Raw genomic sequence first — 12,076 nt, 5'->3', positions numbered from 1 at the left:
CTAATCACATTCAATTCTTATTTATAGCCTGTGAAATAATACACAAAACAGAAGGCAAACTGGATGATTTCAGTTAAAAACAGTTGGCTGGTAGCCTGGATTTTCTGCAGGTTCCCTAAAGATATTTTTTTGTGGAAGAGGGGATATCTGCTAGGCCAGTTAACAAAAAAAAGTGCATTTTTAAATGAAATTTCTGCAATTTTGTTTTATCCTTCATATGAGATTGGAGTTGTTGGAAAATTTTGGATTCCTTCTCCCAGATTTATCCCCACACTCTTCTGAGGTAGTCTTAATTAACAAACTAAATTATAGTTTTATACTGCCTCTGTGCAACAGGCCAGAATGAATGGTTTCCCAAGCATAGCCTGGAGAGCAAAGTATTATGTCAGGTGGGAAATGGGCCACCTGGCCTCTCTTCTCTGGAGCTAGTTACACCTACTAATGCCAAAAACAAGCCCACCTTCTCTGTCTGTCTGCTGCCAGTCTGGTTGCTTACAGAAGTTTGTTTTAAGAGAGGCAGCTCTTGCCCTTATTTTCCATGAACCACTTGTTACACCTCATGGTGCTTGTTAGGATTGACAGGAGGTGAGTTTCCATATGCCACACCTTGGTCCTTTCACATTTTCTCATAAAAGTTTTGAAGTTGGTTGAGAGAAGATATTTTTCATCTAAAAAAAAACCCAACCAACCAAAACAGTGCACTGACCTGGATATCTAACCTCTTACTACTCTTCTAGGTGAAATCAGGGTAGCTTTTGTGCTGTACAATAACCTGGGCACTTACCTCTCCACGGAGAATGCCAGCATGAAGTTGGGAACAGAAGCAATGTCAACTAATCACTCCGTCATTGTCAACTCCCCTGTCATCACGGCAGCAATAAACAAAGAGTTCAGCAATAAGGTTTACCTAGCTGATCCCGTGGTGTTTACTGTCAAGCACATCAAGGTGAGTGAGTTTGAAAAGCACTTTTTTCTTTTCCTAAAACAGAGTGATGCAAAAGTTGGCTTGTGTGAGGCCCCAAGTAGTCCTTGATTAGATTTTGAATTATACATTTGTTCTTTTGCACTTTGTGTTATTTATGAAGAATCTCTTTTATGCTGCATTAATAAAAGTAGAGTCTCCTTTGAACTGGTGCCCATTGCTCAGTTGCTGACACACATCATTCTGTAATTAAAAACTACCAATATATTAGACCATAATATTATTTTATCATGGTGGCAGGGGTTATTAGAGGAAAGTGGAATTACAGTGAAAGAGGACAGCTAGTCCTCCTGTTAGCCAAGCACAGTCATTGCAAAAGTTGATTGCTTAAAGCAATTAATTTCTCTGTTCTGCAATGCAAATGAATCAATCTGGTTTTGAAGAGCTGGATTTAGTCTATGGCTGAAATTAATCAAGAACAAAGAACTAAGTTTGCATTAGCAAAGAGAGCAGCAACAATCTAACTTGTTGGTATCAGCAAGTAATACTTGACGTATAAAACCACTGCTGACTATTTATCCAAAATTAAAGGGTGAGATTTACCAAGTGCCTCTGGAAAAAAATAAATAGTGCATTTAAAAATCTATGAAACCCTATCATTTTTATTGCATTTATTCATTTCTTCCCTGCAGCAGTCAGAAGAAAATTTCAATCCAAATTGTTCATTCTGGAGCTATACAAAGCGTACAATGACAGGGTACTGGTCCACCCAGGGGTGTCGCCTCCTGACAACTAACAAGACACACACCACATGCTCCTGCAATCACCTAACGAACTTTGCGGTCCTGATGGCACACGTGGAAGTTAAGGTAGGCATTGTCAATTCCCAGGCTGCCAGTGCACTGGGCAGGAAAAGTGGCCAATGTAACATCATTTTGTTACTGCAAATGAAGCTGAGCAGGGAAATTGCTGTGTGACTGTAACTCTAACAGTAGAAACCATCTGGTATAAAGCATCCTTCTGCTATATGGTGAAACAGGAGATAGTCACACCAATGCAAAGCCTGTCTTGAGCTAATGCCATGGTCAGCTCTGAGCTGAGGATGGTAAATGAGCAGAATTAGCTGTTACCACATCTTTTGCTTACTGGTGCAGAACATGTCTTAGCTGGGTCTTTGCTCATGGGGCCCTCACTGTACACCAGGGAGTAGAGGGTACTCTGAATGCTGGGACAGAAGTGTTCAGAGCCTGCCTCATGGGGTGCAATCTGTGTGTCCTGCTAGCAACAGGTGCAGATACGCTTCTGTACATGTTTGTGAGTGCATATGTGGAACCAAAAGTATTTTCCAGATTCCAGCTAGGGACAAAAGGTACATTCTCTGTATCTCATTATGTGATAGCAAACTACACATAAAAGGGAACTCCTTATACTGTCCTGTGCATCTACCCAAAGCCAAATGGTTAGCTAGTTCTGTTGCCTGCATTTAGGTCCATGGTGTAATTCTGGCTTCCTACATGGCTATCCCCACTGAAGCTAAAGAAGTTATTACTGAAAGAAGTTGTTAACCATGGTAGGAGTGGTTTGGGGAGTAATGTGCACATATGGGGTTTTATTCAAGAACAAGAGAATGGTTGAGATGGTCCTCCATTTCCTGAGCTGTCTTTGCTGTCTTTGGTTGAGAACAATCTCAGCTGCTGTAGAAAAGAGAAGGTCCTGATGACCAAAATATTTTGCCCTAGTGATTTTCTGTGTTGCGTTATCTCCCTTTCATTTGCCTGGCACTACAGCAGGAGCCATGGCTGAGCTAAATATGGGTCTGGCATCTTCCATGCAGGCAGAAGGTTTCAGAGGCACTTTCATGGCTGCATAACTGTAGTAGCTGTTATGTTTTTAAAAGATCTTTTCTCAACTATTCTTCCAGTGTCACTCTTTCGTATATTTTTCTTTCACTTGATAATCTGAAGAGTTGCAATAAAATGCATATATTAAAAAGCCATCATGCCTGACCAAAGCTTAGAAAAAAAACAAAGAAATGGGAGCCTGGCAGCACATTTGCCACAGCAGCTGTGTCCACTGGACAGGGGCATGATAGATCTGCTGCTGCTGTGGGATGATGTATCCATTCCATTCTGCAGGAGTCACTATCTGTCCAGGAGACATACCGTTGAATGGCTGTGGCATTATCCTGGGAAATGTCTGAAGGAATGTTTTATTCAGAGCACAAGTTTACATGTTAATGGCATTATACAGTCCAGGTCTGGTTTTGCCAGTTTCCTAAAACTGCTTGAATTTTTGAAAGAAATGTGTGTTTGGCTCATTATCAGCTGCCTGGAGTTAACAGATATACCTGAGTCACTGAAGTCGGAGGTTGTGCCTGGGAAATGCAGATAGCTTTCCACTCCACTGATGTGAATGAGGGCAATCCCTACTGCAGGGTGCAGATACAGGCTAGCACAGAACAAGCCTCTTCTCAAACTGCAACTAGGTCAGCCTTGTCTGCATGGCATTTCACTCAAACTTCATTAGACTGGTAGTGCTGGTGTTATCTCATCTTGCAGAAAGAGAATGTGAGACCCTTGCTTGTCCGTGCTCAGCCAGCAGGTTTGAAAGAGCTACAGCTGGAAGCTTTCCAAATGCTGAGCCAGTGTGCTCTTAGCTGGTGGGTGCCTCTGGGTGTTAATGAGTGTCCTCAAGACTTTCAGGTCATGTTTTATCATCTGGATGCAGCCAAAGTATCATTGTTTTAAGAGCTGAATTGCCTCCACTTTGTTGACTGTTGTGATGCAACTAGATAGCTTTCTGGCACGTCCACTTTAGCCATCATCCTGGTCTGAGGACAAAGGTACCTGTGTATCCTGCAAACATCTGCAGCTTCTCCTTCCAGCTGCTAATTTCCTTGCTCTTCTTGGTGGCACCATCCTACTCTGTTTTGCTCATGGAACTGGCTGTATGGCTTGGCAAATCTAGGAAGCGGCTTGTGTAACATTCCTTCTGCTGTTACAATGAGTTGATTTTGAAGTCTTGGCAGCAGAATACTTGCTGTTTTGTAAAGGTGGAGGTTTAAAAATAAATGGTGGTTGTTGTCATTTATTGACTCTCTCTCATCTCTTGTAAGCATACTTTTGAGCCATTTTTTTGTTTTTGTGTCCTGTACAAAAAGGCATTTCTAGCCTCAAAGCTCTTTTTGGCTTCTTGGAGGTGGAAAGATCCATGAGGAAAGAATGTTGCATGCTGGTGCAGGACCTCTTACAGCAGTGTTCTGGCCAGTGACTAGGATCTTTAAAGAGGACTGTTGTACACATAATAATTAAAATACTCTGGGACTTTTGCAACAGAAACAATTTTCTCTTGTTATTGAGATTTATAGTTTACTGACTTCAGTTTGTTGGATTTTTGGACAGAGGGAGCATCCTTTGGTGTAAGCACCCTACCTAATGAGACCAAACACCAGGCATTGTCAGAAGTAGACATTGGTGTCCTGCTTCTTAATCAAAAGCCAGGACCAATTTGACAAGTGTCACATCTGGTCATGAATGATCTCCCTCCTTGGTAGGATGGCAAAGACTGTATTCTTTGGAGGGGACTCTGGTGGCTGCTCTGTATGTTACAGGCTGGGATTTTTATTAATTATTAGCAGAACGTTTTTGGCAAGGTGGAGATGGAAGGTAGCACTGCTGAGGAGGTGATTGATGGTCATCTGGCTCTGATGTCTTTGTCCAGAGGGGCAGAAAATGACATTAGCTTACCATGGTGGCAGGGATTTATTGGTGTGCTTCAAGAGTAGAATTTTCTGGGTTCAATGCCAGTGTTAAGAGGAGGAGATTTTAATTTGAATATGCTTCCTGCCTGTTTAAATTAGTTGGGCCTAGAGTTTCCTATTCAGTTATGTATTTCCGTAGTGTAAATAATGGTGCCCAAGATAAAGAGCCTGCTGTGCAAATGGGCAGGATGTATAGGTGTTGGGAAAAACAATGAACCTGCATCCACAGGTATCCCTTTGGCTGCTGTCAGAACCCCAGTTAGCATGGGAAGAAGACAGCAGAACCATAATGACCTGTGAGCTGGATCTTGCTTATGCATCTTCCTGGCAAGGGCTGGCCTTCATTACAGAACTGCAGCATTTGTTGTCCTTTTGGACAATTTACAAGGGAAAATGAGAACCTCTCTTTGGAAACAAATTTTAAGACTCAGAAACAAATCACTGTTCAGCTAAGAAGTTTGTTTGGCTTGTGTTATAGGAAAATTATTATGATCTTACAGATATTTTGTTAAATTATGAGGTATATTTAACATAGATGGGGTCTATGTTAAATATCTATTTATTGTTTGAATCAGGAGGATCTTAGGTAAGATCCTTAAATGCTATAAAAATATAATGGTTTCCATGCCATGGGACAAAGCCATTCTTAAATAAGCCTTTCTACCTATGTAATTGCTGCAGAATTATTCTAAATTTGTAAGCTGTTTTTCATATAAGCTTGCTCTTTACATCGTATTAGTTATAGCAGATGCATCTTAAATGTACCATGCGGCAAAATACTCAACCAAAAAACAAGCTCAGAGCTGGTGGGAAAAACACAATTAAAAAAAATCATCCAAAACACAATAAGCAAAGGTACCTCAGGGTAGGTAAATGTTGCTTATCAGTATGTAGTGAATGCCAGAGCTTACTCTTCTTTTAAAAATAAATAAGTAAAACAAGGAGGGGCTGTGTGTGTGTTTTAACTGTAGCAATTAACTGGAAGCTTTCAGATGTTATTCTATACCATAAACACATTACACCTAGCTAATTATTTGGGGAATGGAAACATAAGGCAAAGTAAGGTGAGAAAGGAATAAAAATATATGAAGTCTAAATGGAATGCAATGGTCTGTTGCCTAAAGCAATACAGCCATTTCAGATATAAAGGGCAAGCTGAAGCTATTGCAGTGCTGGCTTATCCATATATTAGCACTGTGGGATTGACCAATAGTGAATGAAACCAGAAGTGGGTGCAGGACTGCAAAACCACCCTAACTGCAGAATGAAATTACTGAAACTGCTATGTAATGAATTTTGGAAGACAAATTGTTTTGTGCCATCAAAGGGGTTAACACTAAAAAAAAAACAACCAACCAAACAAACAAAAAACAAAAACAAACAAAAAAGGGATACATTGCACATTGCAGAAAGTAACTTATTCTAACGTGGTTTTAATAAGAGCTATTTTAATTCAGCGTAAAAGTTATTAAATGTGCTTGTTTTTAATCAGATTTTAAAATTCAAAATACAGCAGTATTGGAGCTTGTGTTAGGAACAGAAATATGAGATTTTATAAACTCCAAGAATAAAGAGTTGTAAACAGCACATTTAATAATTATACCTTAGGTCAAATATACCTATTAGGTCAAGTAATCTATGCCTACAAGGTTCTGAGTTACCGGCTTGGCTTAAACCATTACAAAGGTTGATTCAGTGTTGTGCCTGATAGCAGTGCTTAAGCTTTTTGTCTAGGTGGGCAGGAAGTCACTCATGGGATTTCCTTGACTTGCCCACCCTTAGTCTGACACACGCTGATTTGGGTTGAGCCCAGTTGTGTCATACTGTTGCTAGCTCTGCAAGGCTGGATGTCTTGCTGGTCCTTGTATGTATGTTTCTCAAAGCATTGACCCAGATCTTCTCAGGTGGAGACTTTTGGGTGTCCAACCTGAAAACATCTAGAGCCTGGCTTCAGAAAGATGTACTCTGAGCCCGTTCTTTCCCCCTAGTCTAAAGGGTACATGTTTGCTTAGCATTGCCCTTTTCAATTCTCCAAACAGCAAGCCAGATCTAGTTGCACAATAAGGAGCTGTGCCACAGACCATGGGGACAGCATCACCTGGTAGTATTTTCTGATCCTCTGCCCCAAAATGAACAATTCAAGTAGCTCCCATTGCAAGCGCTTAGCCTTGCCCTATGTCTTGTTGTTACCCTTTTCCTTTCTGGCTGACAGCAGGGTGAGTGTGAGAACCAAAGTGAAGGTGGAGGCCATGGTGTGGTGGAGCCAATGTACCAGCTGTCTCCTGGCACCAGGCTGGGTAAAACCATCCATGCGACAGCAGAAACTGACAATGCTGTGACCAGATTTTTTCCCGGAACTCAAATTAACAAGCTGGCAGCTTGGCTGGGTAGATGTCTACACTGAGTTTTGCACAGCTGCCATAGCTCATTTCTTGGGTCGGAGATGCCTTATGAGTAAGAAGAGCTGCGCTGCCTTGTTAAATCCAGCCAGCACAGGAGGGCAGGATGATTGATGCAGTTATTGTCCCGAGCCTTTCCTCTTGTCCACAGCTGAATCTGTCCTCAACTACATCTCATTTGCAGTGGTATACTTGGGTATTGGTGATTACGAGAGAAATGCTGGGCTCTTGCTACATGCCCTCACCTCACTATGTGTTACAAACTCTACACACTAGCGCAGAGTTTGTGAGACATAGCAAGGTAAGGTCTGTACCTATTTCTCTGTGCGCACCTACCCCCATACCACTTTATTTTGCCTATGTAAATTTCTGTGGCTTATGCTGGCTGCTCTTTTAACAGTCACTGGAAGGCTGTTGCATTTAGGGGAGAAGCTTGAGAGAAAGGGTTCTGCTAGGAGTCCTTCATCTTGCTAACAAAGACAGAGGAGGAAGAAATTGGTCTGTGTGACCTGCACAGACTAAGAGGACAGCTTTGAAGACTAAGGCAAGGAGAGAAAAGGTGGTTAAACCACTTTGCAGGAATGCTCAGGATCTAAGCCTTATATCAAATGGTCATAGTTTGAAGAATGTGATGTTGCAGACTCTTCAGGTGTGGCTGAAACAGCTTCATGTGGGAATTAAGCTCCCTTTATGATAGAATCACCTTTGCAGAGCAGAGAAGGGAAATGTACCAGATCTGTAGGTGCTGTGTCAGCTGTGTAGCAGAGCTGCCTGCTTCCCTTAGTGAATCCTTGAGAAGAGGGAGATGATGAGTGCTAAAGCAGTGATCTCCCCAACCCTCTTGACCACAGTGAAGAGAAAACCCCCTCAAAACCTGACATGCCTGCATAGCCACGGCCAGCCCAGACACTTTGTAGGAGCCCTTGGGGTTTCTTCCTGGTCCCTGTAGTCCAGCTGATGTTGGCATATCTGCAAAAACATTTACCTCTTAAGTAGCCCTTTGCAATTAGCCATGAAGCATTGCAGCCAGATTGTTGCAGTAATCCTCTCTCAAAAACAGCAGTTGGGGGGAAAAGGGCAGAGGGAGCCTGCATGGCCCCAGATAGCTACAAATCTAAGAAGTAGAATCAGCAACATGCAGGAGTTCAAACGTGTCCCACTTGGGTCTCTGCCCAGCACAGCACACTGCCAGCTCCCACCAGGCACTGAATGGTCATATCTGAGCTAGTTGATGGCACTGTGTTTTTATTTACTGCTAGCTTATTCTTTCACTCCCAAACATACTACTCTTTCCGTTCCTGGAGGGACAGATTAGGCAAAAGTCCTATGCTGCTGGCAGCTCGGTTTGGCTGCTGTTTTCTTCTACTGATGTTTTTAATAAGGAAGGAAATGGTTGTTCATCTCAGGGAAAGCCATTCTGTCATAAGCTGACATTCCCTGGGATTTGTTTTTATTAGCTCTGCTCTGGTTTACAGGCACTGACAGAGCTGCTCATTGATTTTCTCAGCCCAAATAATATCTAGGCTGCCTGCCCACCCTGCTGCAGTTGTGACCAGGGCTCCCATAAGTTCTCCTGCACAGGTTTCCATCGGTGCTGTCCTCCTGCAGCTCTTGGCCTCACTGAAGCAAAAGTAGGGCTTTTTTTCCAGAGCCGGAGAAATCTTTAACTGGGCTTTGGAGTCAGTCTCATGCCTAAATCATAAATGTAAAAGATATTTTATACAGAAATCCATCCATTGAAGTGGATTCTTTCTTTCAATTACTCAGTAAGTCATTCGTATGCTGCAAGTAATCTACATGTCAGTTTATCTCTAAAGCTAGGGTAACTTAGTGGTAACAAAACTCATTGGCTTGCATTCTCGACCATGACAAGAATGGTCATGACAAGATCATGACATGTCATGGTCTTGACAGCCACGGTGATTTTGGACAGAGAGGTGTTTGATTGATGCTGTCAGGAAATTGTTCCTTAGACTGATGTCTGGTATCTCCCATGGGCTCTTCTAGTTGCCCAGATGTTTGGGGAGATTATGAAGAAGCAAGGTTTGACTGTTATCAATACACTGGTAGTTTCAGATGTATTTTGTGTGCCTTAGGGACCCTAGGGCTTGCAGGGTGCTGGAAGGGTATTGCTAGTATGTGCATCAGTTATTTTATCCTTAGGGAGTGCTTGAACAGTACTGGTCAGGGTAAGGAATATGCACCTCTTGCATGTCTCTGCAGATGGGGGACCAGACTTGGAGTTTGCAACTCAGGTATGAAATGTTTTATTTTCGTACTTGACCCTGGAATATACCAACCGTGTAAACCAGGTACACTGCTCCCTTGTTTGACACATGGCAACCAGGTGATGGCAAGGATAATCTCACGGCATTGAAAAGTGATTACCACAGTTCCTCCTTTTCCCATAATATTCTGCTTTGTGGCCTATGGCAGTGTAGCTTCAGTCTTCACCAACAGGCGAATTCCCTTTTGATGGACTTGGTGTTAAAGCTCTGGATGTGCCTGGCCTGGGGACAGCTGGCACTGCCATGGGAAGAATGCCGGTGTTTATCAACTCCTCTCTGAGCCATCCTCTCTGCTGTGGCAACTGAAATAAGGCATACCAAACAGGATGGAGCACACTCAGCCTTTGAAATCCTTGGACTTTAGTAGAAAAGTCTTGGACTTTACTAGAAAAGCTACAAATTCATATTTTTCCCCTGAGGTGTTTTTTAAATTGCTCTTGTTCCCAGTTTATTGTTATTATTCTGTTTTGTTTGTTCTTTTGTGAGTTTGTTGAGTTTTGGGAGGGAGGTTGTAATTAGAGAGTTGTTTTTATGGTTGTTTCCCAGCACCCCAGGGATGGGTATTATGTACATAAAATAAGTATTATCATTGCAATTAATATTAAAAAGAGGAGTAGTAAGAATGAATAATAATACAGTAGTGAAGACTGTGTTTCTTTCTAAGCATGGTGAGCTTCATGGGCAAATGGTCTTTCCCTGAGGAAGACCATGAACCTAGATGGCAGGATACCTCTCCCAGAGCAAAACCACCCCTAATTCCGCTGTTGTGTCTTCAAGTCAGCAGGGATATATTACAGGAGCTGAGACTTGTGAGCTTCATTTCATGTAGGGGAATAAGGCCTCAGAAAGCTTTCCCTGTGCCAAGCTAACTTTAGTTTGGGGTAGATGAATCTGTGCTGTTGGCCACATCTGGATGGGATGCATCCATATGGCCAAAGTCTGCCTGGTTTCTTTCCGCTTGCATCCACTCACATTAACTGCCTTGCCTGAATCACCCAGCCCAAGAGCTTTTGGTCACTTCAGCCTGTCAGGGTGACCTAATCAGGTGAGCTGGCAGGGTTGTTCAGGGAGATGTTCTCCTGCTGTTCCCCAGCAGCGTCAGACAAAAGAATGAATGATTTGCAAGGTGCAAGGTTTGCATTAACATATTTTTGCACTGAGTTAAGAGGGATGGATGAGCTGGAATGACACAGATGTGCGGCTGCCAGGAAAATGACGTGTGCTTCCTCTTCTCAGTTTTCTGGGTGATGCTGAAGGAGCTGGCTAGAACAGGCATTTCTGTCATGATCTACAGTAAGCACACAATGATTTCTTGCCTCTCTGTTGGCCTTGTGACCCCTAGTTCCTTAGGTATTTGAAATACTCAGGAAGAGCTGCAAGAGCAGTTGAGGAAAAGAGCCCTCATCTCTCCACCTCCAAGTCTCCCTGGAGAGAAAACTTCCAGCATGGAAGAGATGGAGTGCAAAGTCACTCCCCATCTTTCATTATTATTTGATGCCTATCACTCATGCTGATAAAGCCAAAGAGCTGAAAGATTTGAGCTGTTTCTCGCAGGTGCTGACATAGCAGAGTGTATATCAGGAAAGGCCTGACATTTGATGTGGCTTTATCATTGGCAAGCAGGCAAATAAAATGGATAAATTAATCACCTTTTTCCTCCATCTGTCATAAGCTTTTCTCCCACAAGGAGGAAAATGTTTCCAGTTTTTCCTGGCTTTTTGAAGTGTGGCACTATTGTATTTGCCAGCCTACATAATGCTCAAGTCATCAAACTGCCAGAGGTGGAGAGGAATGTGAATACCACTTATAGCATGGCCTGGAAGACCACAAAGCTGGGTTTCAAGCCTGTCCAGTCTATTTGAAAAGCCCCCGGAGATTTCCAGCCAATCTTTTCCTCAGCTCACTGACTCTTAACTGCTTAGCTCTGAGCAGCCATCTCACATATCACCATGTATTTCTCATTTCTCATTTACATTTAATAAGTAATTATATCTCTAATTTCACTGCATCTGGTGGAAACATGGAGGGTTATGGGCAAGCTTTGCAGCTTGAATAAGGAATAAAGAGGTGGGATACCATTGGTGTCAGGGTCCCAGGACCCCCTCTTCTTTTCTGGGAGAGATGTGCAGTGTAAGCCCAGGAGCAATCCAGTGGTGTTTTATCAGCAGAGCTAAAGCACACCTATGCTGCCCCTCGCAAAACTTTGTTGCTGGATTGCTTGATGTTGCCACTGCAGTGGCTATATTTGCATGGCTTTGGGGTAAAACCATATTACAAGTTCATCACAGGGAATCTCACTTTCAAGGCTGTCTTAAAATCTTCATTCTATTACCATTTAAAAGGAAATTAATGTTAAAAGGTCTGTCTTTTTTTTTTCTGGGTAGCATTCCAGAGATCAGGCTGACTTCCCAGGAGTTTTAAAATATAGCTCTAGGTTTGAAAAAGAAAAATTAAACTTTCTTTTGCCTTCCCTAGTGGAAAAAACAAACCAAAACAAAACACAAAAAACCTCAAGACATTTAAGTGATCTTTTTCTGTCCAAAGGCTCTAAGCTTATATGTCTCTGTGAACATTTAAAGAGAGTCTTTTTTCACTGCTGGTAAATGGTTGTAATGGACTTGTGGTTCTAATCTGCACGATGTTGTTAGCATGAAACATTTTTACACTGGAATCACAGTGTTCCATGATTCTTTATCCTATGTGTGCA

General features: G+C 42.3%; 1 protein-coding gene across 1 annotated transcript in view; it reads left to right on the top strand.

Moving 5' to 3' along the window:
- The window catches only part of ADGRL3 (adhesion G protein-coupled receptor L3), a 413,903-nt gene that overhangs the window by 344,677 nt on the left and 57,150 nt on the right, over nucleotides 1-12,076 (top strand). Inside the window, exons 14-15 of the mRNA XM_031048551.2 lie at nucleotides 738-946; nucleotides 1,615-1,791. Coding sequence (XP_030904411.2) covers nucleotides 738-946; nucleotides 1,615-1,791 — 386 coding nt within the window. The remainder of the gene's footprint in view (nucleotides 1-737; nucleotides 947-1,614; nucleotides 1,792-12,076) is intronic.

This window comes from Melopsittacus undulatus, chromosome 7 (genome assembly GCF_012275295.1).
Source record: "Melopsittacus undulatus isolate bMelUnd1 chromosome 7, bMelUnd1.mat.Z, whole genome shotgun sequence".
Taxonomy (NCBI): domain Eukaryota; kingdom Metazoa; phylum Chordata; class Aves; order Psittaciformes; family Psittaculidae; genus Melopsittacus; species Melopsittacus undulatus.
The sequence above is the reverse complement of the archived record's forward strand: the minus strand, read 5'-3'. Positions and strand labels throughout refer to the sequence as shown.